General features: G+C 44.3%; 1 protein-coding gene across 10 annotated transcripts in view; it reads left to right on the top strand.

Annotated features, from left to right (window-relative positions):
• The first annotated feature begins 6,476 nt into the window (after nucleotides 1-6,476).
• The window catches only part of LOC123933455 (cytochrome P450 3A12-like), a 60,982-nt gene continuing 41,335 nt past the window's right edge, over nucleotides 6,477-26,123 (top strand). For 3 of the 10 annotated variants that reach the window (XM_045992637.1, XM_045992634.1, XM_045992632.1), the window contains exons 1-4: nucleotides 16,686-16,816; nucleotides 18,595-18,785; nucleotides 21,311-21,404; nucleotides 23,839-23,891. Coding sequence is in view for 4 of the 10 variants with exons in the window: in XM_045992626.1 (XP_045848582.1) it covers nucleotides 18,943-19,079; nucleotides 21,311-21,404; nucleotides 23,839-23,891 (284 nt within the window). In the remaining 6 variants the exon portion in view is untranslated. The other 7 variants (XR_006816604.1, XM_045992626.1, XM_045992627.1 and 4 more) reach the window with 6 other exon arrangements.

The raw sequence follows: 26,123 nt of genomic DNA, 5'->3' as shown, positions 1-26,123 counted from the left end.
GCATCACCTTGATCCCAAAACCAGACAAGGACCCCACCAAAAAAGAGAACTACAGACCAATATCCTTGATGAACACAGATGCAAAAATTCTCACCAAAATACTAGCCAATAGGATCCAAAAGTACATTAAAAGGATTATTCACCACGATCAAGTGGGATTTATTCCAGGGCTGCAGGGTTGGTTCAACATCCAGAAATCAATCAATGTGATAGAACACATTAATAAAAGAAAGAACAAGAACCATATGATACTCTCAATAGATGCTGAAAAAGCATTTGACAAAGTACAGCATCCCTTCCTGATCAAAACTCTTCAAAGTGTAGGGATAGAGGGCACATACCTCAATATTATCAAAGCCATCTATGAAAAAACCCACCGCAAATATCATTCTCAATGGAGAAAAACTGAAAGCTTTTCCGTTAAGGTCAGGAACACGGCAGGGATGTCCATTACCACCACTGCTATTCAACATAGTACTAGAAGTCCTAGCCTCAGCAATCAGACAACAAAAAGAAATTAAAGGCATCCAAATCGGTAAAGAAGAAGTCAAACTATCACTCTTCGCAGATGATATGATATTATATGTGGAAAACCCAAAAGACTCCACTCCAAAACTGCTAGAACTTGTCCAGGAATTCAGTAAAGTGTCAGTATATAAAATCAATGCACAGAAATCAGTTGCATTTCTGTACACCAACAACAAGACAGAAGAAAGAGAAATTAAGGAGTCAATCCCATTTACAATGGCACCCAAAACTATAAGATACCTAGGAATAAACCTAACCAAAGAGGCTAAGAATCTGTATGCAGAAAACTATAAAGTACTCATGAAAGAAATTGAGGAAGACACAAAGACATGGAAAAATGTTCCATGCTCCTGGATTGGAAGAATAAATATTGTGAAAATGTCTATGCTACCTAAAGCAATCTCACATTTAATGCAATCCCTATCAAAATTTTTTCAAAGAAATGGAACAAATAATCCTCAAATTTACATGGAACCAGAAAAGACCTCGAATAGCCAAAGGAATATTGAAAAAGAAAGCCAAAGTTGGTAGCATCACAATTCCGGACTTCAAGCTCTATTACAAAGCTGTCATCATCAAGACAGCATGGTACTGGCACAAAAACAGACACATAGACCAATGGAACAGAATAGAGAGCCCAGAAATAGACCCTCAACTCTATGGTCAACTAATCTTCGACAAAGCAGGAAAGAATGTCCAATGGAAAAAAGACAGCCTCTTCAATAAGTGGTGCTGGGAAAACTGGACAGCCACATGCAGAAAAATGAAATTGGACCACTTCCTTACACCACACACGAAAATAGACTCCAAATGGATGAATGACCTCAATGTGAGAAAGGAATCTATCAAAATCCTTGAGGAGAGCACAGGCAGCAACCTCTTCGACCTCAGCCACAGCAACATCTTCCTAGGAACATCGCCAAAGGCAAGGGAAGCAAGGGCAAAAATGAACTCTTGGGATTTCATCAAGATCAAAAGCTTTTGCACAGCAAAGGAAACAGTTAACAAAACCAAAAGACAACTGACAGAATGGGAGAAGATACTTGCAAACGATATATCAGATAAAGGGCTAGTATCCAAAATCTATAAGGAACTTAGTAAACTCAACACCCAAAGAACAAACAATCCAATCAAGAAATGGGCAGAGGACATGAACAGACATTTCTGCAAAGAAGACATCCAGATGGCCAACAGACACATGAAAAAGTGCTCCACGTCACTCGGCATCAGGGAAATACAGATCAAAACCACAATGAGATATCACCTCACATCAGTCAGAATGGCTAAAATGAACAAGTCAGGAAATGACAGATGCTGGAGAGGATGTGGAGAAAGGGGAACCCTCCTCCACTGTTGGTGGGAATGCAAGCTGGTCCAACCACTCTGGTTTTGTTTTTTTTAATAACACTTGAGTGAGGCACATAGTATTACATGATTAGTTTTTTTTTAAAGATTTTATTTATTTATTTGACAGAGAGAGAGATCACAAGTAGGCAGAGAGGCAGGCAGAGAGAGGAGAAAGCAGGCTCCCTGCGGAGCAGAGAGCCCGAGGCGGGGCTCCATCCCAGGACCCTGAGATCATGACCTGAGCCAGAGGCAGCGGCTTAATCCACTGAGCCACCCAGGCGCCCCCATGATTAGTTTTTTTATTTTTAATTTTAAAATTTCTTTTCAGTGTACCAGAATTCATTGTTTATGCACCACACCCAGTGCTCCATGCAATACGTGCCCTCCCTATTACCCACCACCAGGTTCGCCCAACCTCCCACCCCCCACCCCTTCAAAACCCTCAGACTGTTTTTCAGAGTCCATAGTCTCTCATGGTTCATCTCCCCCTCCAATTTCCCTCAACTCCCTTCTCCTCTCCATCTCCCCATGTCCTCCGTGTTATTTCTTATGCTCCGCAAATAAGTGAAACCATATGATAATTGACTCTCTCTGCTTGACTTATTTCACTCAGCATAATCTCTTCCAGTCCTGTCCATGTTGATACAAAAGTTGAGTTTGATTTAATGTTTTCATCTCATCTGCCCTGATGTTCTTGTAGGCAGGGAACATGCTTTCTTTTTGTGTTTCAGCCTCAGCTCCCAACTTTCCTGACAGAATGAACATCAAATCAGAGATGGTTGATTGGCCAGTTCATTGGACAGAACGGCTAAAAGCATTTGTCCATTTCAGCTGGTATCAGAAGCTGCATAGGATTCTTCCTATTTCTCTCCTCCCCTCCAGTCCCTTCTATCTCCTCTTCCTTTTCCCTACCTCTCTCTACAGACAGTTCTTAGAAACAGTGACATTATAAGAGCAATGAGCATACCTTGTGACCAGATCTTGGCTTATAAATGTCATTTCCCTCTCAAAGGAACTAGGGCTTTTTGGAGAAATGGCTGATTCCAGGCTGGGACAGCACACAATTTGAGCCTGGAGCATCTTGTGCTCCACAGTGATGAGGACACATCCACAGGACGCAGAGCCAGCCTGCGGGGCTTCACTGACCCATCAGGCACAATTTCATAACTGACAATATGAAGGAATAATGACTCATTGAATAAAATAAGAATACACAAGTATACACAGGTATAGATAAATACAGGGATATATTCCAATCAATGAGGATACTCACACAGTTTCATAGTACTTACCACTCAAACACCCATGAGTTACTGAGGAAAGAGCAGCCCGCAGAGCAGAGACATGGCAAAGGAGTGAAGTTAATCAGGAACAGGAAAAAGTGATGGCCCATCGCCCAATGAGACAGGGTAAGAAGACCTCAACATCACCTACCTCTGGCATATTCTTGCCAGGGAGGAAAACCTGCAAGAAATCCTCAAAAAAGTCAGGCAAAACAAAATAAAGGAATATCTACTCTTAATCTGTAACTGGTGGGTTATCTTCAATAAAGTCAAGGTCTTGAAAGTGATAAGAAAAGAAAAAAACAAGCCCAGATTGGAGGCACTTGCCCAACCTCAGCCCCACCTCACAGCAAACCAAGACTAATGAGTTCCAACCCATCCCAGGAACGTGAACTTCTAACAGTCCATCTGAAATCTCCTGATGGCCACTAGTGAGTCATCTTCAGGATAGAAACCCTGGAAGTCCATCCCCCGGAAGGAAGGTGTCTTGACCAGAAACAATCCTTTTTTTTTTTTTCTTTTTTTTTTTAAGATTTTATTTATTTATTTGACAGAGAGATCACAAGTAGGCAGAGAGAGAGAGAGAGAGGAAAGCAGGCTCCCTGCTGAGCAGAGAGCCCGATGCGGGACTCGATCCCAGGACCCTGAGATCATGACCTGAGCCGAAGGCAATGGCTTAACCCACTGAGCCACCCAGGCGCCCCAGAAACAATCCTTTCTTTTCCCTCTGTGCACTTCTTGCCCCACCGTCCTTCCTATAAAACCCTGCATTTTGTACACCTCTTGGAAGCTTCTGTCTACTTGCTAGTTGGGATGGTGTTGATTCATGAACCACTTAATAAACTCATTTGGGTCTTCAACTTGACTTTCTAGAATTCTATTTTTTTTAGTAAAAGCCAGAGACAAACTAAGGAAGGGTTCCAGACTGAAACAAAGTTACTAAAGAGGGGTGACATGCAAAATGAGTGTCCGAGTGGGGTCCTTCTGCTATAAAGGACATTCTGGGGATGATAGGGAAACCAGCCCTGATGATTACATGGCAGTAATGTGTCAGTGGAGATGGAGAATGTCTTTGTAGGAATTACAGGGGATTATGAAATATCAGGTTAGCAATTTACTCTGAGATGGATCAGGAACATAGTTCTTGGAAGAGACTCTTCTGGAAGCTTGTGACTATTTCTGGGAGAAGTGGGTCACAAAAAAGCACCTTGGGCCTACACAGCTCTCCCTATCCTTTGTCTTAGTCTAACTTGCATAATTTAATACAATGATGCAGCACCACACAGTGACTGAGAAATGGGGAGCTCTGAAGCTGGAGATCCTGGGGTTTGAATGCCAGCTCAGTCCAGGGCTGAGTCTAGACCAGTCAGTGACTTTGGATAAATGAGGAAAAAGTGCTCCCTTTGCATAACTGGGCCCACAGGACTTGGGCCACCCTCCACTACAGACATGCGACGTTGAACAAATTACCTAATACCTTACTCCTCAGGACTTGGTTCCTCCGACAGTTAAAATATGGGGATAATGCCACTGCCTATCTGACCTGATGACAGAACCAGCTAATGTGTGTGAGGTGTTTGGGACACCAAACAAGGAACATGCAGCAAGCTCATAATCAAGTCAGCTATTACTTTCGTAGCATTGTTATCCTCAGTCCTCAGGAGGCCAAGTTGGTTTGGACATCTGAGCTCCAGCCGAGGCAAGTCCAGCTTCAATCTGCCATTTGAGAAAGTAATTGCAGACATCTTCCATGGAGGTTTAACTATGAAGGTACTGATGTCTCAGCTGATTTCTTCAGGAATTTCGAAAGAACGATATAAAATCCCTCTTCTCGAAGTGCCTTTGTCAAGAGAGAATAATGTGAAGCTCACTGGGTTGGAGGGGTACCCCCATGCCCCACCACACAGACCCAACAGGAAGAGATGGACTTGACCTCACAGGGACTTGGACCTTGCCCTACCTTACTATCCCGGCTGGAGGAAGAAGGGCTCTCCTTGTCACCACAACTCACCACCCCTTCTGCCTCACAAGAGCTCGGGCAATGAGAAGCCTCCACACTTCTAAATCCTGGATTACTCCAAGGGACTCCAGTTTGTAATAGCCTTCCCTGCTTCCCCTTTTCTCCTGATGGAAGCAAAACTGTAGAGGCCACTTTTAGGCAAACAGGTTTGCGGGATGGAATGTTGAAAGGGCCCACCGTGTTCCCCTGGCTGAATACAGACAGGCCCATCGGGGACCCACCTCAAAATATCCACATGCCCTAACTCACCGATGGCCCACTTACCAAAAAAGGAAAAATGCCATTTGTGGCCATACTTCCTCACCGCCCCCCTTTAAAAACGACCTCCAGGGAGCGCCTGGGTGGCTCAGTGGGTTAAGCCTCTGCCTTCAGCTCAAGTCATGATCTCAGGGTCCTCGGATCGAGCCCCGCATGGGGCTTTCTGCTCAGCAGGGAGCCTACTTCCTCCAGTCTCTCTACCTGCCTCTCTGCCTACTTGTGATCTCTCTCTCTGCCAAATATATAAATGAAATCTTTAAAAAAAAGAAAAAAAAAAAACAAAAAAACAACCTCCAGGCACTGCCTCCTTGCAAACGGTCTCTGCTTTGCTATCCCGCCCTCCGCTCTCTTGCAGTGTATCCAATAAAGTACTTGTTTATTGATTCCTTCCTTCTGCCTCAGAATTCTCTCGCAGCCTCTGCGCAGGCTTCCACCAGATCGTCGACCCACATTCGGGGGCCCCCCTGATCGGGACAGACCCTGCATTCAGACACCACATTTAGTGGCCCATGGCGGGGGGAACCCCCCACACAAGATCCCTTTATCGGTCCCGTGACTCCCCCCGAATTCTCCAGGAATTTATGGGGACTTTCCCTCGGTGGACTCACTCCAGTACTCCTCAGGGAACTGACCACCTCCGCTGAGGTGACTCCTTGCTGAGGGTCCCCAGCCCCAAAAGGGGAAACAGCTCAAACGCCCCTGCCCCGAAGGGTGAGGGATTTCCCCGTCTGCCCTTCGGGGAGGTCCTCCCCCCCCCCCGCCCGATCCCCCCCTCTTTGCGGCCCTTCCACAGTCTAACCCTAGTACTTCTCAGACAACTGAAGGTCTCCTCCGGCTGGGGCTGCTCTCCCACGCGGTCTGAGGGCCACCAGCTCAGACTGCCGGCACTTGGGAGGGCGAAGGACCCCTTCCCGGGGCTTCCGCACCCCGCCCTGGGAGGTGTGTTTCCAGCTTCCTGCGCAATTGGCTGGCCCGGGGCGGATCCGCACAGGGGAGGTTCGGGGCGTGGCTTGGTGGGGGGCGGGGCAGGGGTGTGTCCCGACGCTGGCGTCTCGCCGCCGCCCAGCTTCTTCAGCCTCGGCTCCTTTTCCTCTCTCCCTGCGAGTCCGGCCGCGGTGTGGATCTTCGGGCAACGCCATTCCCGCTCCTGTGAGCGGTGAGTCCTCCCGTTCCTTTTCCCCAGCCGGTCTGGCCAAACTGGTGTGCGGCTCTCCCTGTTGCCAGGGGACGTCCCCACAGGAAGTGCCAGGCCGGTTGCTGTGACCCGCGCCGTGGTGGGACGCCCCTGGAACAGTCTGCCGCCTCCTGTGGGTCCTCCGCTTCAGGTCAGCGGGTCGCCCTGAGTGAAATCCGGACCCCCCAGCCGGAGCTCCAGTCCCTTTGGCCGGATGCCCCTTGGGATAGTAGCGGGTCTTTCTCACTGTGGGATTCCCCTTGGGCTCTATTTATTAAAAAGCTGGAAGAAATTTGGGACGTCCGGGTGACTCAGTCCTTTGAGCATGCAACTTTTGGTTTTTGTCCGGGTCAAGATCTCAGGGTGTGAGATGGAGCCTTAGCTCCGTCTCCAACCTCACCAAGAAGATGACTTAAGATTCTGCCTCCCGGGCGCCTGGGTGGCTCAGTGGGTTAAAGCCTCTGCCTTCAGCTCAGGTCATGATCTCAGGGTCCTGGGACCGAGCCCCGCATCGGGCTCTCTGCTCAGCGGGGAGGATACTACCTGCGTTCTCCAGTAGGATTTTTATGGTTTCAGGTCTCACATTTAGGTCTTTAATCCGTTTTGAATTTGTTTTTGTATATGGTATAAGAAAGTGGTCCAGTTTCATTCTTTTGCACGTTGCTGTTCCATTTAACCAGCAGCATTTGTGGGAGAGACTATCTTTTTCCCATTCAATATTCTTTCCTACTTTGTTGAAGGTTCATGGACCATATAGTTAATGAGTTCCTTTCTGGGTTTTGTAATCTCTTCCATTCATCTATGTGTCTGTTTTGTGCCTGTACCACACTGTTTTGATAACGGCAGCTTTCTAACATGTTTTGATATCTGGAATTGTGATGCCTCCAGCTTCGCTTTTCTTTTTCAAGGTTGCTTTGGCTGTTCAGGTTCTTTGGGATTTTAGGATTATCTATTCCACCTCTGTGAAAAATGCTGTTGGTGTTTTGATAGGGTTTGCATTAAATGTATAGGTTGCTTTGGGCAGTAGAGACATTTTTAACAATATTCGTTCTTCCAATCCATGAGCATGGAAGGTCTTTCATTTCTTTGTGTCTTCTTCAATTTCTTTCATCACTGTTACAATTTTCAGAGTACAGGTCTTTCACCTCTTTGATTAGATGTGTTCTTAGAAATCTTATAATTAAAAAATAATAATAATAAAAAATTTAAAAAATCTTATAATTTGGGGTGTGATTATAACTTTTATTTATTTAATTTTTTAAAATTAATTAATTTATTTTTTTCAGCATAACAATATTCAGTGTTTTTGCACAACACCCAGTGCTCGATGCAATACGTGCCCTCCCTATTACCCACCACCTGGTTCGCCCAACCTCCCACCCCCACCCCTTCAAAACCCTCAGGTTGTTTTTCAGAGTCCATAGTCTCTTATGGTTCGCCTCCCCTTCCAATTTCCCTCAACTTCCTTCTCCTCTCCATCTCCCCTTGTCCTCCATGTCATTTGTTATGCTCCACAAATAAGTGAGACCATATGATACTTGACTCTCTCTGCTTGACTTATTTCACTCAGCATCATCACTTCCAGTCCCGTCCATGTTGCTACAAAAGTTGGGTATTCATCCTTTCTTTTCTTTCTTTCTTTTTTTTTTTTTAATAAACATAGAATGTCTTTTTTTTCCCCCCTTTTTATTTATTTTTTCAGCGTAACAGTATTCATTCTTTTTGCACAACACCCAGTGCTCCATGCAAAACGTGCCCTCCCCATTACCCACCACCTGTTCCCCCAACCTCCCACCCCTGACCCTTCAAAACCCTCAGGTTGTTTTTCAGAGTCCATAGTCTCTTATGGTTCGCCTCCCCTCCCCAATGTCCATAGCCCGCTCCCCCTCTCCCAATCCCACCTCCCCCCAGCAACCCCCAGTTTCTTTTGTGAGATTAAGAGTCATTTATGGTTTGTCTCCCTCCCAATCCCATCTTGTTTCATTTATTCTTCTCCTATCCCCCTACCCCCCCATGTTGCTTCTCCATGTCCTCATATCAGGGAGATCATATGATAGTTGTCTTTCTCCGATTGACTTATTTCACTAAGCATGATACGCTCTAGTTCCATCCACGTCGTCGCAAATGGCAAGATTTCATTTCTTTTGATGGCTGCATAGTATTCCATTGTGTATATATACCACATCTTCTTGATCCATTCATCTGTTGATGGACATCTAGGTTCTTTCCATAGTCTGGCTATTGTAGACATTGCTGCTATAAACATTCGGGTACACGTGCCCCTTCGGATCACTATGTTTGTATCTTTAGGGTAAATACCCAGTAGTGCAATTGCTGGGTCATAGGGTAGTTCTATTTTCAACATTTTGAGGAACCTCCATGCTGTTTTCCAGAGTGGTTGGACCAGCTTGCATTCCCACCAACAGTGGAGGAGGGTTCCCCTTTCTCCACATCCTCGCCAGCATCTGTCATTTCCTGACTTGTTAATTTTAGCCATTCTGACTGGTGTGAGGTGATATCTCATTGTGGTTTTGATTTGTATTTCCCTGATGCCGAGTGACGTGGAGCACTTTTTCATGTGTCTGTTGGCCATCTGGATGTCTTCTTTGCAGAAATGTCTGTTCATGTCCTCTGCCCATTTCTTGATTGGATTGTTTGTTCTTTGGGTGTTGAGTTTGCTAAGTTCCTTATAGATTTTGGATACTAGCCCTTTATCTGATATGTCGTTTGCAAATATCTTCTCCCATTCTGTCAGCTGTCTTTTGGTTTTGTTAACTGTTTCCTTTGCTGTGCAAAAGCTTTTGATCTTGATGAAATCCCAATAGTTCATTTTTGCCCTTGCTTCCCTTGCCTTTGCCATTGTTCCTAGGAAGATGTTGCTGCGGCTGAGGTCGAAGAGGTTGCTGCCTGCGTTCTCCTCAAGGATTTTGATGGATTCCTTTCTCACATTGAGGTCCTTCATCCATTTGGAGTCTATTTTCGTGTGTGGTGTAAGGAAGTGGTCCAATTTCATTTTTCTGCATGTGGCTGCATAGAATGTCTTTTTATCCCTAGGGGTACAGGTCTGTGAATCACCAGGTTTACATGGGGTGTGATTATAAATGGGATTGATTTCTTAATTTCTCTCTCTGCTGCTTCATTATTGGTGTGTAGAACTGCACCAGATTTCTGGATGTTGATTTTGTGTCCTATGACTTTGCTGAAATTCATTGATCAGTTCTAGCGGTTCTTTGGTGGAGTCTTTTGGATTTTCTGTGTAGAGTTTCATATCTTCTGAAATAGAGTTTGATTTCTTCCTTGCTGAGTTGGATGCCTTTTATTTCTTCGTGTTGTCTGATTTCTGTGGCTAGGATTTCCAGTACTATGTTAAATAACATTGGTGAGAGTGGACATCCCTGTCTTATTCCTGACCGCAGAGGTAAAGTGCTCAGTCTTTCCCCATGGAGGATATTAGTTGTGGGTTTTTCATGTATGGCCTTTATTATGTTGAGATATGTTCCCTCTAAACCTACTTTGTTGAGGGTGTTTATCACAAATGGATGTTATACTTTTTTTAAAAGATTTTATTTATTTATTTATTTGTCAGAAAGAGAGAGAGAGAGCGCACAGCACGGGGAGCAGCAGGCAGAGGGGAAGCAGGCTCCTTGCAGAGCAAGGAGCCCAATGTGGAACTCAATCCCAGGACCCTGGGATCATGACCTGAGCCAAAGGCAGATGCTTAAGTGATTGAGCCACGCAGGTGTCACTGATGTTATACTTTTCAAATGCTTGCTTACATCTATAGAAATGATGATATTGTTCTTATCCATTCTTTTATTGATGTGATGTAGTACATTGATTGATTTGTGATTATTAAACCTTCTTGCAACCCAGGAATAAATCCCACTTGATCATGGTGAGTGATTTTTTTTAATGTGTGGCTGGATTTGGTTTGCTAGTAGTTTAGTGAGAATTTTTGCACCCACATTCATTAGAGATACTGGCTTGTAGTGCTCTTTTTTAGTAGAGTCTTTATCTGGTGCTAGTATCAGGGAATGCTGACCTCATAGAATGAGTTTGGAAGTTTTTTTTCTTTTTCTATTCTTTGGAATAGTTTGAGAAGAATAGGCATTAATTTGTCTTTAAATGTTTGGTAGAATTTGCCTGTGAAGCCATCTGGCCCTGGATTTTTGTTTGTTGGGAGTTTTTTGATTACTTATTCAATTTCTTTGCTGGTTGTGGGTCTGTTCAAGTTTTCTATTTATTCCTCTTTCAGTTTTCATAGTTTAGATGCTGCTAGGAATGTATCCATTTCTTCCAGGTTATCCAATTTGTTGGCATGTAGGTTTTCATAATATTCTCCTGTTTAAAATTTAAATTCAGGGGCGCCTGGGTGGCACAGTCATTAAGTGTCTGCCTTTGGCTCAGGTCATGATCCCAGGGTCCTTGGATTGAGCCCTGCATTGGGCTCCCTACCCAGTAGGAAGCCTGCTTCTCCCTCTCCCACTTCCCCAGCTTGTGTTCCCTCTCTCTCTGTCAAATAAATAAATAAAATCTTTTAAAAATATTAAATTCAATTAATTAACATATAGCATATTGTTAGTTTCAGAGGTAGAGTTTAGTGATTCATCAGTTGCATGTAACACCCAATGCTCATTACATCAAATGCCCTCCTTAATGCCCATCACCTGCCTATGCCATTCACCCACCCACCTCCCCTCCAGAAACCCTCATTTGTTTCCTATAGTTAAGAGTCTCTTACGGTTTATCTCCCTCTCTGATTTTGTCTTACTTTATTTTTCCCTCCCTTCCCCTATGATCCTCTGTTTTGTTTCTTAAATTCCACATATGAATTAAATCATAGAATTGTCTTTCTCTGGTTGACTTACTCCGCTTAGCATAATACCCTCTAGTTCCATCTCTGTCATTGCAAATGGTGAGATTTCATTTTCTGATAGCTGAGTAATATCCCATTGTATATATATACCACATCTTCTTTATCCATTCATCTGTTGATGGACATCAGGAACAAGATGGAGGTTCCTCAAAAAGTAGAGCTACCCTATAACTCAGCAATGGCACTACAAGGTATTTACCCAAAGAATACAAACATAGTGATCCAAAGAGACACCTGTGCCCCAAAGTTTATAGCAGCAATGTCCACAATAGCCAAATATGGAAAGAGCCCAGATGTTCATAATATTCTCTTATAATTGCTTGTGTTGCTGTGCTACTGGTTGTTATTTCCTCTCTCTCATTTGTGATTTTATTTATTTGGGTCTTTTCTCTTTTCTTTTTGATGTATCTGTCTGTCTAGAGGTTTATCAATATTACTAATTTTTTCAAAGAACCAGCTCCTGGTTTCACTGATCTGTACTATTGGCTTTTATAATTTCTATATCATTTATTCCTGCTCTAATCTTTATTGTTTCCTTCCTTTTGCTGGCTTTAAGCTTCATTTGTTGTTCTTTTTCTACCTCCTTTCAGTATGAGTTTAGGTTGTTTATTTGAGATTTTTCTTGATTCTTGACCTAGGTCTATATGTCTATATACTTCCCTCTTAGGACTGCTATTGCTGCATCTCCAATTACTGAGATTTTTGGCAATTTTGTGGTCAAGTGGAACTTCTCACTCTTCTCTTGTCCCAGCCCTATCTTGAAGTCCCAACTGAATTCTATAGAGTCACTGTGTTGATAAGGAGAGAATGAACCATCCTTACTCCTGTATTTTATTTTTTTTAGGGTATAACATTTCTTGGCCTACAAGGCACTTTACTTAGTAAATTGTTCAGAGATAAATTCTGCACACTAGGAGAAGTTGAACAAGAGTTGTAGCAACCTAATGGGGCCTTGGGTCCTACAGGGGTAGGGAAAAGTGAGGTGTGGTTGTCCTACTGCCCACCCTGTGTTTACACAGCTGGACAAACACTGCAGGCTCCAGTTAGAATCCAGGAAATGAAGTCTCTAAACATTTACAAGCTCAAGGACTCCTCACAGACCAGGAGGTAAAAAGAGCCAGTTAAATACACTCAAAAAGAAGGAAAAAGTAAACAATCCATACCCAGCAAACTCCCAGTCTTTTAATTATGTTTCTTTCTTTTTCAAATTCTTATTTAAATTCTAGTTAGTTAACATACACTATAATATTAGTTTCAGGAGGAGAATTTAGTGATTCATCACTTACATATAACCCCCAGTGCTCATCACAAGTACCCTCCCTTAATACCCATCACCCATTTATTTAACCCATCCCTGCCCACCTCCCCTCCAGCAACTGTCAATTTGTTCTCTATAGTGAAGAGTCTAGTTTGTGGTTTGCCTCTGTCTTTCCCCCCATGTTCATCTATTTTGTTTCTTAAATTCCACATATGAGTGAAATCATAATGGTATTTGTCTTTCTCTCACTGACTTATTTCAGTTAGCATAAGTTCTTTATAGATTTTGGATACTAACCCCTTTATCAGATATGTGATTTGCACATATCTTCTCTCATTCTGAAGGAGAAGGGTACCTTCATCAAAATGGATGAAAGACCTAAATATGAGACAGGAAATCATCAAAACCCTAGATGAGAACACAGGCAGCAACCTCTTTGATATAGGTCATAGCAACTTCTTACTAGACATGTCTCTGGAGGCAAGGGAGACAAAAACAAAAATGAGCTATTGGGATTTCATCAAGATGAAAGCCTTCTGCACCTCAAAGCAAACAGTCAAAAGAACTAAAAGAAGACCTTCAGAATTATGTTTCTTTCTTTTTTTTTTTTTTAAGATCTTATTTATTTATTTGACAAAGAGAGAGATCACAAGGAGGCAGAGAGGCAGGCAGAGAGAGAGGGGGAAGCAGGCTCCCTACTGAGCAAAGAGCCTGATGTGGGGCTGGATCCCAGGACCCTGAGATCATGACCTGAGTCGAAGGCAGAGGCCTAACCCACTGAGCCACCTAGGCGCCCCAGAATTATGTCTCAGTTAATCTTGAACTCATGTCTCCACCTCCTGCTGAAGAAAATACATTGCATAATTTGGGGTTACTCTTTAACTCTTATCCTCTCTTAGATACAAATTGAACTGTTTACATATTGAGTGAACATTTCTAAAGGGCCTGCCAAGGGTCAGATATCTGGGTGAGCAAAGTCACCAGATATACCAATACCATTATTTTATAGCAGGTATTTTGATTTATAGCTCAATATTTCAGTGGTTGTTTAGTGTCTCTCCCCTTTAGAGTGTTGGATTCACAAAGGAAGGATTTTTACTATTTTATATTTAATGCTTGGTGCACGGACTGAAAACAGCAGGTGTAGAACCCAACCAACATCTAATGACAATGGGAGGAGCTCCCACCTCCTCCAATGCCAAGAATGTCCATGGACCATTCACTTCCTTCCCCACTCCCACACCAACCATAGGGCCCACCCACCAAAACATAGATACCACCTAGAAATTGGCAACATCAACTGTGGTCTTACTGAGAAGAATGGGGACCTGAGACAGGAAAAACAGACACCTAACTTTTCTTTCATTTTTGCACACTCAAGATCGTGACCTGTGAAATTTGGATGTAATGCACAAATCATTCCAGAGAAATACTGATTCTGTTACTGTGAGCAGTTCTCTTGGCCAGTGGAAATCAGGCACAACTTCTGAAAGAGGCGTCCCATTCCTGATGGAAAGGGATGGGAATATTAGCCAGAGCTCCTGTATCATCGGTTTCTCCCAACTTGTCCACCTACACTGATACCCGAGCCTAAGGCTTCCCTGAATGGTATTTGAGATTCTGTTTTGGCCAGTATCTAGGGAGACTGAGAAAACAGATAAATCCTTCGCTGTTGAGAAGGATGGACGAGTAGGTACTTTCACTTGGCTCTACAATAATTATCTGTCGGTTTCTCTATCTTCAACCTGAATGATGTCTGTATCTTAGATAAGTTTTTACCCCATGAATTTAGAGCAGAGTTTGGAGACTTCATGATGAGCGTAGTACAGAAAGGAGTGGATGAGAGCCACGGGGTGTGGGGGGTGTTCTGACACACATGTCTTCCTTCACACCTTCTGTACAACTCTGAGGATTCGAGTCTCTTCATGTCAGGTGTTCCCTTCTGGGGAAGGATGGGGCACAAAGCTCACACTTCTATAGTGTCCTTTTGTAGACAGGTCATCTGCATTGATTCAGTGCTGGCTGCATTTTGGTCCTCAGGAGCAACTAGCCTGTCTCTAGATTGCAACCAGCTGGCGCAGGCCCTGAGGGGACTAGAGCTACAGATGATCCTATTAGGCTCACTTATGAAATCATCATAGATAGCTTTGCCTTTTGGAGAAGGATGAAAACATATGAGTTGCCACAGAGACTTAGTTTCCAGTAAAATAAGAAAAGCTTTGTGTTTAGGTGACAGAATGGTCAAGAACTATCATGAGACTGCCTGGGTGGCTCATGGGTTGAGCAACTGACTTTTTGGTCTTGGCTCAGGTCTAGCCACACATTGGGCTCTGAAGTCAGCGGGGAGTCTGCTTCAAGAATCTGTCCCTCTGACTCTCCCCCAACTCATGCTCACTCTCTCTAAAAAAAAAAAAAGAAAAAGAAAAAGAAAAAAAATTATCAGATGACACACATCCTTCCTTGTTTGCACATATTCTCTGTAGCTCTCTTCTGGGGAACATAGGGAGGGAGATTCTACGCGACAATTACCCTTAGTATCATCTTGATTAACACATGTCTTCCCTGCTAAGACGAGGTGGACCTTTGATGTGGAAGACCCATGATAAGGCTGTTGTGCAGGTTGCCATGTAGATAGGAACAGACTTTTAACCAGTTTGCTGTGTAACCAGGGTCTCACTATTTCCCATAGCGACTCTTCTCAGGGAAGGGCAAACATTGAATGTCGGTACTGCAGAATCCAGAAGACTTTTCAATCTCACTTCCTGTTTGCTTATTTACAACATGTTCTTGTTGTGATCAATGGTGGTTGGAAAGCCCGATGCAGTCACTGAGTCTCAGTATACACTTCTGTAAACAGGGATAATAGCACGACCCTATTGAATGGTGCCCTGGGAAATATTTCAGAATTCCTTGGACTCTCTCTTCTCCTTTACCTGGGGTTCATCTTCCAGCTTCTTAATGTCTTTCCACTGGTGGTCTGCAAGCATATAGCTACTTCTCTCTTAATACCTCCATTGTCCCAGAGATTCCAGAGGTATGCTGCATTAAACCACACATTCTCAGGCCATGCAGACACAGATCATGGGTCAGAGTGATGATAATGAACAAGCGTAATTTCCAGATCCTCTGTCCCTGGATCTTTCTCAGCAGGTATGTGGCATGGTCCAAAAAGTTTCATGGAAAGGACACACAAGAAGCCCAACAATTTCACTTCAAAAACTCAAATCCAGTAACCTTTCTGGGTGCCCACTGAGTATACAGAGCATTGCTAGGGACTAGGGACATAATGTTGACAATACTCAGACTCACCCTTGAGAAGCTCTCTATCTAAGGCTAATAGGTGTGGAGACCAATAATGGGGTTAGAAGGTGGAGAAGACAATAACAGAACTGGGGCTGGGGTAGGGCAGGGCGGGGGTGGAGGGAGGAGAGGCAGAAATTTCCCAGAGGAGGAAGTGGTTGGTTTATGTGTTAAAGGAGGCATGTGAGGAAAGACCCTAACACAGGGGATCCTGCCAGAGATGGGTTTGAAGGATAAGTAGTTCCTTGTAAGGGCCACGGTGGCATTTCTAGGCAGAGGAACCTTCATGGGTAAAGATGTGCAGACCAAGCTTGTTTGAATGATTTCATGTATTTAAAGGTAGAGGCAGCCATGTGACAAGGGCAAGTTAGAGATTTAAGGACAGTGACTACCTCAGTTTCTGTAACCTTTAAAATTACCAATAATACTGACTGAGTTGTTTACTGATTTTGGACAGAATATGAACTCAAAGGTCAATCTGGGAGTGTCCACAGTGCTTTGCCAACACTCATGGCTGGTGGGGCTGGGTGGGGGGGAGCGGGCTAGTGACTGCAGTCCAGCCCCACCCCCTTTTCATTATATATAGTCCAGCCTCACTGAATCACCGCCGGTGGGAAGGGAAGCTCCACACACACAAGCCAGCAAGGACTAGCACACACTGCTGAACGGAAGCAGAGAGAATTCACAGAGGAAAAGTGGCCATGGACCTGATCCCAAGCTTTTCCATGGAAACCTGGCTTCTCCTGGCTACCAGCCTGGTCCCCCTCTATCTGTGAGTAACTGTCCAGGCTCATCGCCTCCAGAACCTTTGAGTTGGGTTGCTAATCACCATCCACCCCCTTTTCCTTGTCTGTTTGGAGGATCAAGAGTTAACAGAAGGGGAGTTGCATAAGTGTTGGGTGCTTCAGAAATGCTAGGAACACATAGGGGTTATTATTGACCTCCCCCAAACCGGCTGGAGGAGTAGCTCCGTCCTCCAATCGCTTTTCTGTAGCTAGCAGGATTGAGTGACCTTATTTGCTCCTGGGGCTGATCTTCTCATTGGCCACCAGTGCGGACCTAGACCAGTCCAGCAGAGTCCAGCAGAATTCAGCAGACGCAGACTCTGAGGTCCTCACCTGCTTCCCAAGCTGTGGGGATTCTGGAGGCAGACGAGTGACTTGGGTCTTTGTCTCACTATCTTCACCTTCTGATCTGTGTCTGCTGCAGGAGACATGTAGAAAGACTGGGCCTGTGTCACTCGGGTGGTCCTGATCCCCTCCCTCCACCACCAGGCCCCATGTACTCAAGGCACCTGGGCACCCAGACTTCTAAGGGGCCTGGAGATGCCTCATCTCCCTCTTCTGTCTGGGTTCTTCCCTCTTTTCTGTGTCCCTCTCCTAGCCAGTCCTATAATATGCAGAACTCCTTACCCCTAAGAGAGCATCTTTAGAACTGAGGAGATTGGGCAGAAATCTTCAAATTTTATTCATTTCACCTTTTCCTTCCAGTCTCTGGGAGGGTTGGCACCGGTATGGAAATTTCTTCCCCCTATTCCCCAATATGAAGTCTGCTAGCAGCCTGCAAAGGCAGGCCCTGAAAGCCAGTGTGAACTTTAGGCATTATTTTTCCCTTTATGTTATAGTACAGGAGGAGGAATTAAAACATCTAGCAGAGGAATTCCTTTCAGTGGTGGGATTCCTGGCATCATGGAGCAGGGTGGGAAAGGACTTAGTTTCACACCATGGGTAGGGACAGACCCCCCCATCACATTTAACTTCTGTCTCAATTGCACTTTCTTAAGAGTAGGAAGTCACGAGGACATGAACATAGAATACGGAAGCCTCATTTTCATTTTTTCCCCATATCTGGCATTTCCCCAATCTAGCGCTGTTTATTTGGATTTAACAATACCCATTTTAAGATCTAACACCCACCACAACTTTCTCTCCCCTTTATCTTCTCCTATTATATTAATTAAGCGGCTTTTTTTTTTTTTTTTTTTTTTTTTTTTTTTTAAAGATTTTATTTATTTATTTGACACAGAGAGAGATCACAAGCAGGCAGAGAGGCAGGCAGAGAGAGAGGAGGGGGCAGGCTCCCTGCGGAGCAGAGAGCCCGATGCGGGGCTCGATCCCAGGACCCCGGGATCATGACCTGAGCCGAAGGCAGCGACTTAATCCACTGAGCCACCCAGGCGCCCCAGCGGCTTTTTTTTTAAAAAGCACCGATTTATTCTCTTACAGTTCAGGAGGTCAGAAGCCGGAATGCCAGGTATTGTGGCAACATATTTTTGTGTGTGATGACATTTAAGATTAATTGATGTGGTTTAATTTCATTGTATTTAATAATAGATTTTTTTTTGAGATAAGGCTATTTCTAGCATGTTCTTCCGAAGGATAAAAGAGGGCTGGTGGTTCAGCCTTTCTGACAATCAAGGTACATAGATAACCTCAGCCTTCTAGAATAACGCTGAGAATATGAATTTAGTGGACCCACACATACTTCTATGATATAAGCTGTGTATATTTTTAAATATACACAGCAAGTTATTTTAACCTCTCTGCACAGGTGAGTAGTGAGACTGTGAGCCAGTACTGATGTGAGAAGCATCCAGGTGGTACTCAGTATGGAGTGGGAGAACATTCTCCCTCAGAGCAGACCTCTGAGAGATACTCCTTGATCCTGGTCCTACAGAAGGTCGTCACGGGACCACAGGGTTAGCATCTCATCTCTTTGAAGCCAGGGGACAGGACCACCATGTAAGCTACACTGTGTGTTGTCTGTATGGCAGTGCGGCGGTCACTGGATCCCGTCACCACCAGGCAATCAAAGCTGCGCGGGGACTTAGAATTCTGACGCTGGTGTAGCGGGGAGTCTGTAGCTGTAGACAGCGCCCTCTGCAGGCAATGCCGTGTAATGGCAATAAAACGGAGTAGCTTCACTGTTGGCCCCTTCATTTGTGCCAGCAGCAGCATGACTCTCCCAAGAAGAAGGAAGCTGGAAAGAATCAGAAAAATTCACCCAGCCCACCCTCTGCCTTCTTATGGAGCCATGTGAGTTTAGACTCTAAACCAGATCTTTCCTTGGGACCAGTGTTGCTGACACATTCGCTCATTTGCTTGGCCTCACTTGGGAGTTCATGGAGCACATTGAATGATCAGAAGCAGAAATCCGGGGCACCTGGGTGGCTCAGTGGGTTAAAGCCTCTGCCTTCGGCTCAGGTCATGATCTCAGGGTCCTGGGATCGAGCCCCACATCGGGCTCTCTGCTCCACGGGGAGCCTGCTTCCTCCTCTCTCTCTGCCTCTCTGCCTACTTGTGATCTCTCTCTGTCAAATAAATAAATAAATAAATAAATCCTTAAAAAAAAAAAAAAAAAACAGAAGCAGAAATCCATGTGTTGGGTCATGATGGCAAGAAGAAATGGAAGTGGGACTAACCAAGGTCACCCTACTTCTGGCATTTGGTGCTCATGCATCTGTGACCTGCTCTGGAGGAAGTACTAAACATCCAGCTGAGACCAGCTGTGGTCCCTCTCTGCTGGTCCCTCAAACACATGTCCTTTTAGGCAATTGTGTGGGTTTATTTGGTTATACAATATAAGATTTGCTGGACTTCTACAGAATATTTGGAACTGTACTGTCTTAAAGGCTACACTCCAGAGATGAAGAGATAAGGTCTTCATTCCATTCTACGGAACATTTTATTATTACTCATTTTATGTTTTGTAACACAATCTGCCATCAGTTGGGGGTATCTGAACTTTGGAGGGTCCCCTATCTGTTAGCTAGAAGCACCTACAGGGTAGCTGAACCATTTCTACCTAGCATTCTTTCCCACCATACTTTCCTAATTTGCCACTATGGGATTAGCCATTTAGGCCTGGCAAGTTCATGGTTGAAATTGGTTTTGGCAGCCTTTTCGCTCAGCCTCTCCTCTTCCTCCACTCTGCCATCACTCACCAACACCCAAGAAGAAAGCTTGCAAAGATCCAGAACACCAAGTTATGAAATTCCTCATCAGTCTAATGAAAGATGAATTATAAGCCGTTGTGTCATAAGGGGCACCATCCGTAATGGGTTTCTGAGATAGGTGATTCACAGTCAATAAACTGACAGTTTTGTGAGTGGCCATCTTGAAAAAAGTGAGTGTGCCTGGCAGTGTGCTGAACACGAGTATTACAGGTTAGAAGACCAGATGTCCCACAGGGAAGAATGGTCCAAAAATGGATTGTTTAGTCACTGATTCCTTAATACTGTATCATTAAGGGGACATATGAGTCAGTCCCCCTTCTCTGCAGCTCAAGAGAACCAGAGTGCCTGAAAACAGACAGACGGAGCTGAAAGCATCTCACTTTTTTATGAGCCAGTGGAACCTTGGACACAGTTTTCATTGTATAGAATGAGAATTCTGTGGCTGCTCAGAGCCTCTCTATGATGAGAGATTTAAGAGGGACCAGATCCCAAAGAACGACAGGGCCTACAAGGAAGGAAAACCTCTGAGGAAACTATAAGAACATTTTCGTGGTAGGCTTTCAGTAACCCTCGGCTCTTGAGTGGATACAATTAAGCAAAATCTCATCATTGCTCACTTATTTGTGGAGCATAACGAATAACATGGAGGACATGGGGAGATGGAGAGGAGAGGGAGTTGAGGGAAACTGGAAGGGGAGATGAACCATGAGAGACTATGGACTCTGAAAATCAACCAGAGGGTTTTGAAGGGGGGGGTGGGGGGGGGTGGGAGGTTGAGGAACCAGGTGGTGGGTAATAGGGAGGGCACGTACTGCATGGAGCACTGGGTGTGATGCCAAAACAATGAACACTGTTATGCTGTAAATAAACAAATAAAAAAAATTAATTAAAAAAAATCTCATCATTGGAGGAGAGAAACACTTTTTCCCCTTTCGACCTAGAATGAGAATCTCCAAAATCATGGAAGAGTCATTTACTAAATAAGCGTGAATGAATTTCCTGAAAGAAATTGGCATGAAACTTTCAGGAGCTCTCAAGGGTGGACACATTGCTCAAGCATTCATTCTAGGATTGAGACCGTGTGGTATTTTGCTGCTCTTAGCTAATCATCCTTTCTTTTTGTTGGTCTCACTGTGGAGGTGGGAAAGGAGATGATGAGGGAATTAATTATTGCCATTGGAATTGCTGGTATTATTTATTGCCTACATGTTACCTCCCTCCCTCACCTGTTCCACTTCTGCATCAATGACTGGCCAGACCCAGCACCTATTACATCATTCCTGTGACCTGGCTTTCTCTTTTACTTTATAGATATGGGACCTCCACACATGGACTTTTTAAGAAGCTGGGAATTCCTGGGCCAAAACCCCTGCCCTTTGTGGGAAATATTCTGGACTACCGTGAGGTGCGTGTTGTTTGAGCTCCCTCTTTGCATCTTGTGTTTGCGAATCCCAGCTTAATTCCACAGTGAATACTCTCCTCCTTGGGAGGAAGTGCTTAAGTCTCAGACTTTGGAGAAATGATGTCTTGGGCCCTACCCAGCACATGACCAGGTCTACCCCAGGGCTCTGTTATCTGCTGTTTGGAGCCTCAGGGCTTCCCTCAGTAGGTTGCCCAGCTCTCTGACTGAATTAGCACAGGACTTGATGTTCTAGCTTGTGAGCATCATGAAGAAGCTGTTTCTGGCAGGTACAGATTCCCAGGAAGGCACTATTATATTTGGAAATAGGAGAAGAGCATCAAGGAGGTCGACAAGTGGTCCATTAAGCTGCGTACCCTAGAGTCAGACTTTTAAGTTCTTAGCACGATCTCTGGGTAGCCTTTTCATTTTCCTGGGTAGCTCTGGAACTTCAGGTTATTGGGAAGCCCAGGATTCATTTCTGGGGAATTTGCACATACTTGAATTCCCTCAATAACTGGCCAACCCCTGCAGTTATTTCCATGGCTCTAATTCTCCCTTTGTCACCCGCGACATCTTTCGGGATTCGTGAGGTTGAACTAGAGTTGTCTGCTTTATTTCTCTATCTTCAAAGAAGGCACTTTCCGGGTGAGTTGAGCTGGGAGAGAGTATAACTGAGAGTAGATGGTGCTTGTCCATTGACTGCAGGTTTTAACTTTTGAACAAGTTGTGCATGTAGGTTGTTTTGCACACAATGGTAGAACCGCTCATATAAAATCATTAGAAAAGAGACACTTTAAGAAAATTATTAAGAAATTAATGTAACTCAATGGAATGTGGTATCTGACACACGGACTGAATGTTGGTGGAGCCATTGTGGCTAATCTAGGTCTGATGCCTCACCTGAGGGTGGGCCTCTGGACAGAAGTTTAGGAGCTCATGTCCAAGGCGGACAGGTAGTGTCTCATGTGCAGGCTGCTGTCTGCTGTAGAGTTCCTGTCCTGTAGACCTGAGGCTTGTTTCTCAAATCCCACTCCTCCCCTCTGAGGCTCACAGTGTCCAAAACTGCCTAAGAACTCCTGGACTTTTCCCCTCCAAAACAGTAATTTCCTTTCCACTTTTCCCAGATCAACTACTTAGTAGATACACCTAAGACCCACATTTCTGAGACCTTCCTTTGTGTAGTTAAAACATCAAATATCACAACAAAACTTAGCAACAGGAAGTATTGTTTTTTTTCTAACTGACAAAAGTGAAAACACAGAACAAGTGTCTTATTTTTGAATTAAGTTTTAAATTTTTATTATTTTATTATTATGTTCAGTGAGTCAACATATAGTACGTCATTAGTTTTTGATGTAGTGTTCAACAATTCCTTAGTTGCATATAATACCCAGTGCTCGTCATGACACGTGCCCTCCTCAGTACCCATCACCTGGTTACCCCATCCACCCACCCACCTCCCTTCTGTAACCTTCAGTTTGTTTCCCCCAGTCCAGAGTCTCTCATGGTTTGTCTCCTTCTCTGATTTCTTCACATTCAATTTTCCCTCCCTTCCTCTGTGGTTGTCCACCCTATTCCTTAAGTTGCACATATGAATGAAACATATGATAATTGTCTTTCTCTCCTTGACTTATTTCACTTAGCATAACCCTCTCCCGTTCCTTCCATGCCAATGCAGATGGTAGGTATTCATCCTTTCTGATGGCTGAGTAATATTCCATTGTATATATGATCCACATCTTCTTCATCCATTAATCTGTTGATAAGACATCTTGGCTCCTTCCACAATTTCACTACTGTGGACACAAGCAAGTGTTTTAACTTGCTCTGTCCTTTGTGAAGTAGTGGGACCATCCCCTCTTTCCCGTGTTGAGGTAGATGACTGGAAGGTGAGTCCACCTTTTCATTCATTCATTCATCACTCACTTTCTCCCTCAACAAACGTGTCTCAGACTTCTGTAAATCTGTAGACTGAAAGAGATCTCTGGTGTCTTAATTTTCTAAATCCCTTGGAATTCTAGTAGGGCTCCTGAGATCAATGAACAGGGTGGAAACTTGAGGGTTCAGAGGATGCAGGCCACTTTCCCTCAGCTCCAGTTGGCCCTGGAGGTGATAATTCAGAGGGTTCTGAGTTTTAGAGAAAACTCACGCACAAGCCAAACGTGTTGGAAAGATGGGGATTACACAGTCCTCACAGGCGGGGTAAGATGTTCAGTATCTACAATACTTGGGATTTAAGAAGGACCTGAAATTCTGTTTCAATATCTCCTCTGCTTTCTCTCCTTTCTGGTAAGAGGCCTGTGAGCAAGAACTTCTCTCTAACTGCCAGTGAGATGTAGTAAGCCTTACATTTCATGAGATCTGAGTTATTTTTTTCCCCATTAGAGGTAGGTCTCAGTACATTTAGATTAGTACTATGTTTTGTTTCTTCTTGCAGGGCTTTTGGAATGTTGACAAGAAATGTTTTAAGAAATATGGAAGATTCTGGGGGTGAGTATTCTGGAAACTTCCATTGGATAGGCTTGTTATGATGAGGCTCCCAGCCACATACACAGTCTCAGTTGAGAGCCTCTTGGGGTGAAGCCTGCTGTAGTAAAGCTTCTGGTGTCTTTTCCTGGGATCCCATGTATCACCAGAGTACAGATCTAAATGTGCTCGGACCTGGAGAGCTGCAGGTCATCACTGATCTCCAGACATTGCTGCCCAGGGACTCCTAACATCGCTCTCTACTCTGTCTTGTGATTACCCTCTTCCCCATTTTCCCTCCTTATGTCCCCTTTAATTGCAAAAATGCATTATTTCAAGCCTTTCTAATATGTGCCCATCAGTGCCTCTCATTACCTCTTTCCCACATGATTCACTTTTCATTAAGAGCCAAAGGTCCCATACCTAAATTTTGTATTAAATATGTCCTTTTGAAAGGTGGCTGTGGGGGTGTCGGTGGACAGAATGGGAACCCATTTCTTTTTTTTTTTTTAAGATTTTATTTATTTGACAGAGAGATGACAGGTCGGCAGAGGAGCAGATATAGAGATAGCAGAGATAGAGGGAGAAGTAGGCTCCCCGCCCGATGTGGGGCTCGATCCCAGGACCTTGAGATCATGACCTGAGCTGAAGGCAGAGGCTTAACCCACTGAGTCACCCAGGCGCCCCAATGGGAAGCCATTTCTGCTCAGTTTTTTCTTTCTCTGCAACTGTGGAGTTTGTTTGTTTGTTTGTTTGTTTTAATGGGGCCAAGTCTTTTCTTTCAGTGCAGATATATATATGTTTCTCTTGATTCTACAGACTTGAAGAGATGTAGAATATTTCTAAACCAGTGTTCTTCGTGCAGTGATGGACTTGTGATTATGTAGAGTGTTCTCTGCTGCTTGCAGTGGCTGCTCCCATTCAGAGCGGCTGGAGGTCTGGTGAAGTAGAGGGAGAGGTACACTGTGGTGCTGGGATGCTCACAGCCAGCATTGTACCTTCTCGCACCTCTTTACCTTCTCTCATCAAGTCCTCAGACACCATAGGGTCCTGCTGAGTTGGTGTGGCCCATAAGCAACATGGTAGACTAGAAAGAATACAGATCGCTGGGTGGCTGCTAGTTGCATTCCCCTGCCACTTCCTGTAGTCGATACTGGTCAGCTCTGGATGGAGTCAGTCTTACGTCATTGGCCCCAGTTCTGTCCTTAGTACGTGATTCTTGTGCTTAGCGATAGAAAAGAACCTCATGGGAGATCTGGCTAAAAATGGATCTTCTTGGGGCCCCTGGGTGGCTCAGTGGGTTAAAGCCTCTGCCTTCAGCTCAGGTCATGATCCCAGGGTCCTGGGATCGAGCCCCGCATCGGGCTCTCTGTTCAGCAGGGAGTCTGCCTCCTCCTCTCTCTCTCTGCCTGCTTGTGATCTCTGTCAAATAAATAAATAAAATCTTAAAACCCTTTTAAATAAATAAAATTAAAATTAAAATAGATATTTGGTTTCCATCCCTCAGCAACACCAAATCTGGAGGATGTGGGGTGGGACCCCAAAGCTGAATTTAACTGGCGGTGGAAGCAATATTAGGGCTGGGTGAGACCATGAAGGTAAAGGGTTACACCAAACCACTGTCTCTTGTCCATCCAGGTGTTTTGTTTTTTTTTTCTTTTTTTTTTTTCCCCATTTTATTTATTTTTTCAGCGTAACAGTATTCATTCTTTTTGCACAACACCCAGTGCTCCATGCAAAACGTGCCCTCCCCATTACCCACCACCTGTTCCCCCAACCTCCCACCCCTGACCCTTCAAAACCCTCAGGTTGTTTTTCAGAGTCCATAGTCTCTTATGGTTCGCCTCCCCTCCCCAATGTCCATAGCCCGCTCCCCCTCTCCCAATCCCACCTCCCCCCAGCAACCCCCAGTTTGTTTTGTGAGATTAAGAGTCATTTATGGTTTGTCTCCCTCCCAATCCCATCTTGTTTCATTTATTCTTCTCCTATCCCCCTACCCTATGACCCAGCAATTGCACTACTGGGTATTTACCCTAAAGATACAAACATAGTGATCCGAAGGGGCACGTGCACCCGAATGTTTATAGCAGCAATGTCTACAATAGCCAGACTATGGAAAGAACCTAGATGTCCATCAACAGATGAATGGATAAAGAAGATGTGGTATATATACACAATGGAATACTATGCAGCCATCAAAAGAAAATGAAATCTTGCCATTTGCGACGACGTGGATGGAACTAGAGCGTATCATGC

Source organism: Meles meles, chromosome 21 (genome assembly GCF_922984935.1).
Source record: "Meles meles chromosome 21, mMelMel3.1 paternal haplotype, whole genome shotgun sequence".
NCBI classification, from domain to species: Eukaryota; Metazoa; Chordata; class Mammalia; order Carnivora; family Mustelidae; genus Meles; species Meles meles.
This window is presented reverse-complemented; position numbering and strand designations above follow the sequence as displayed.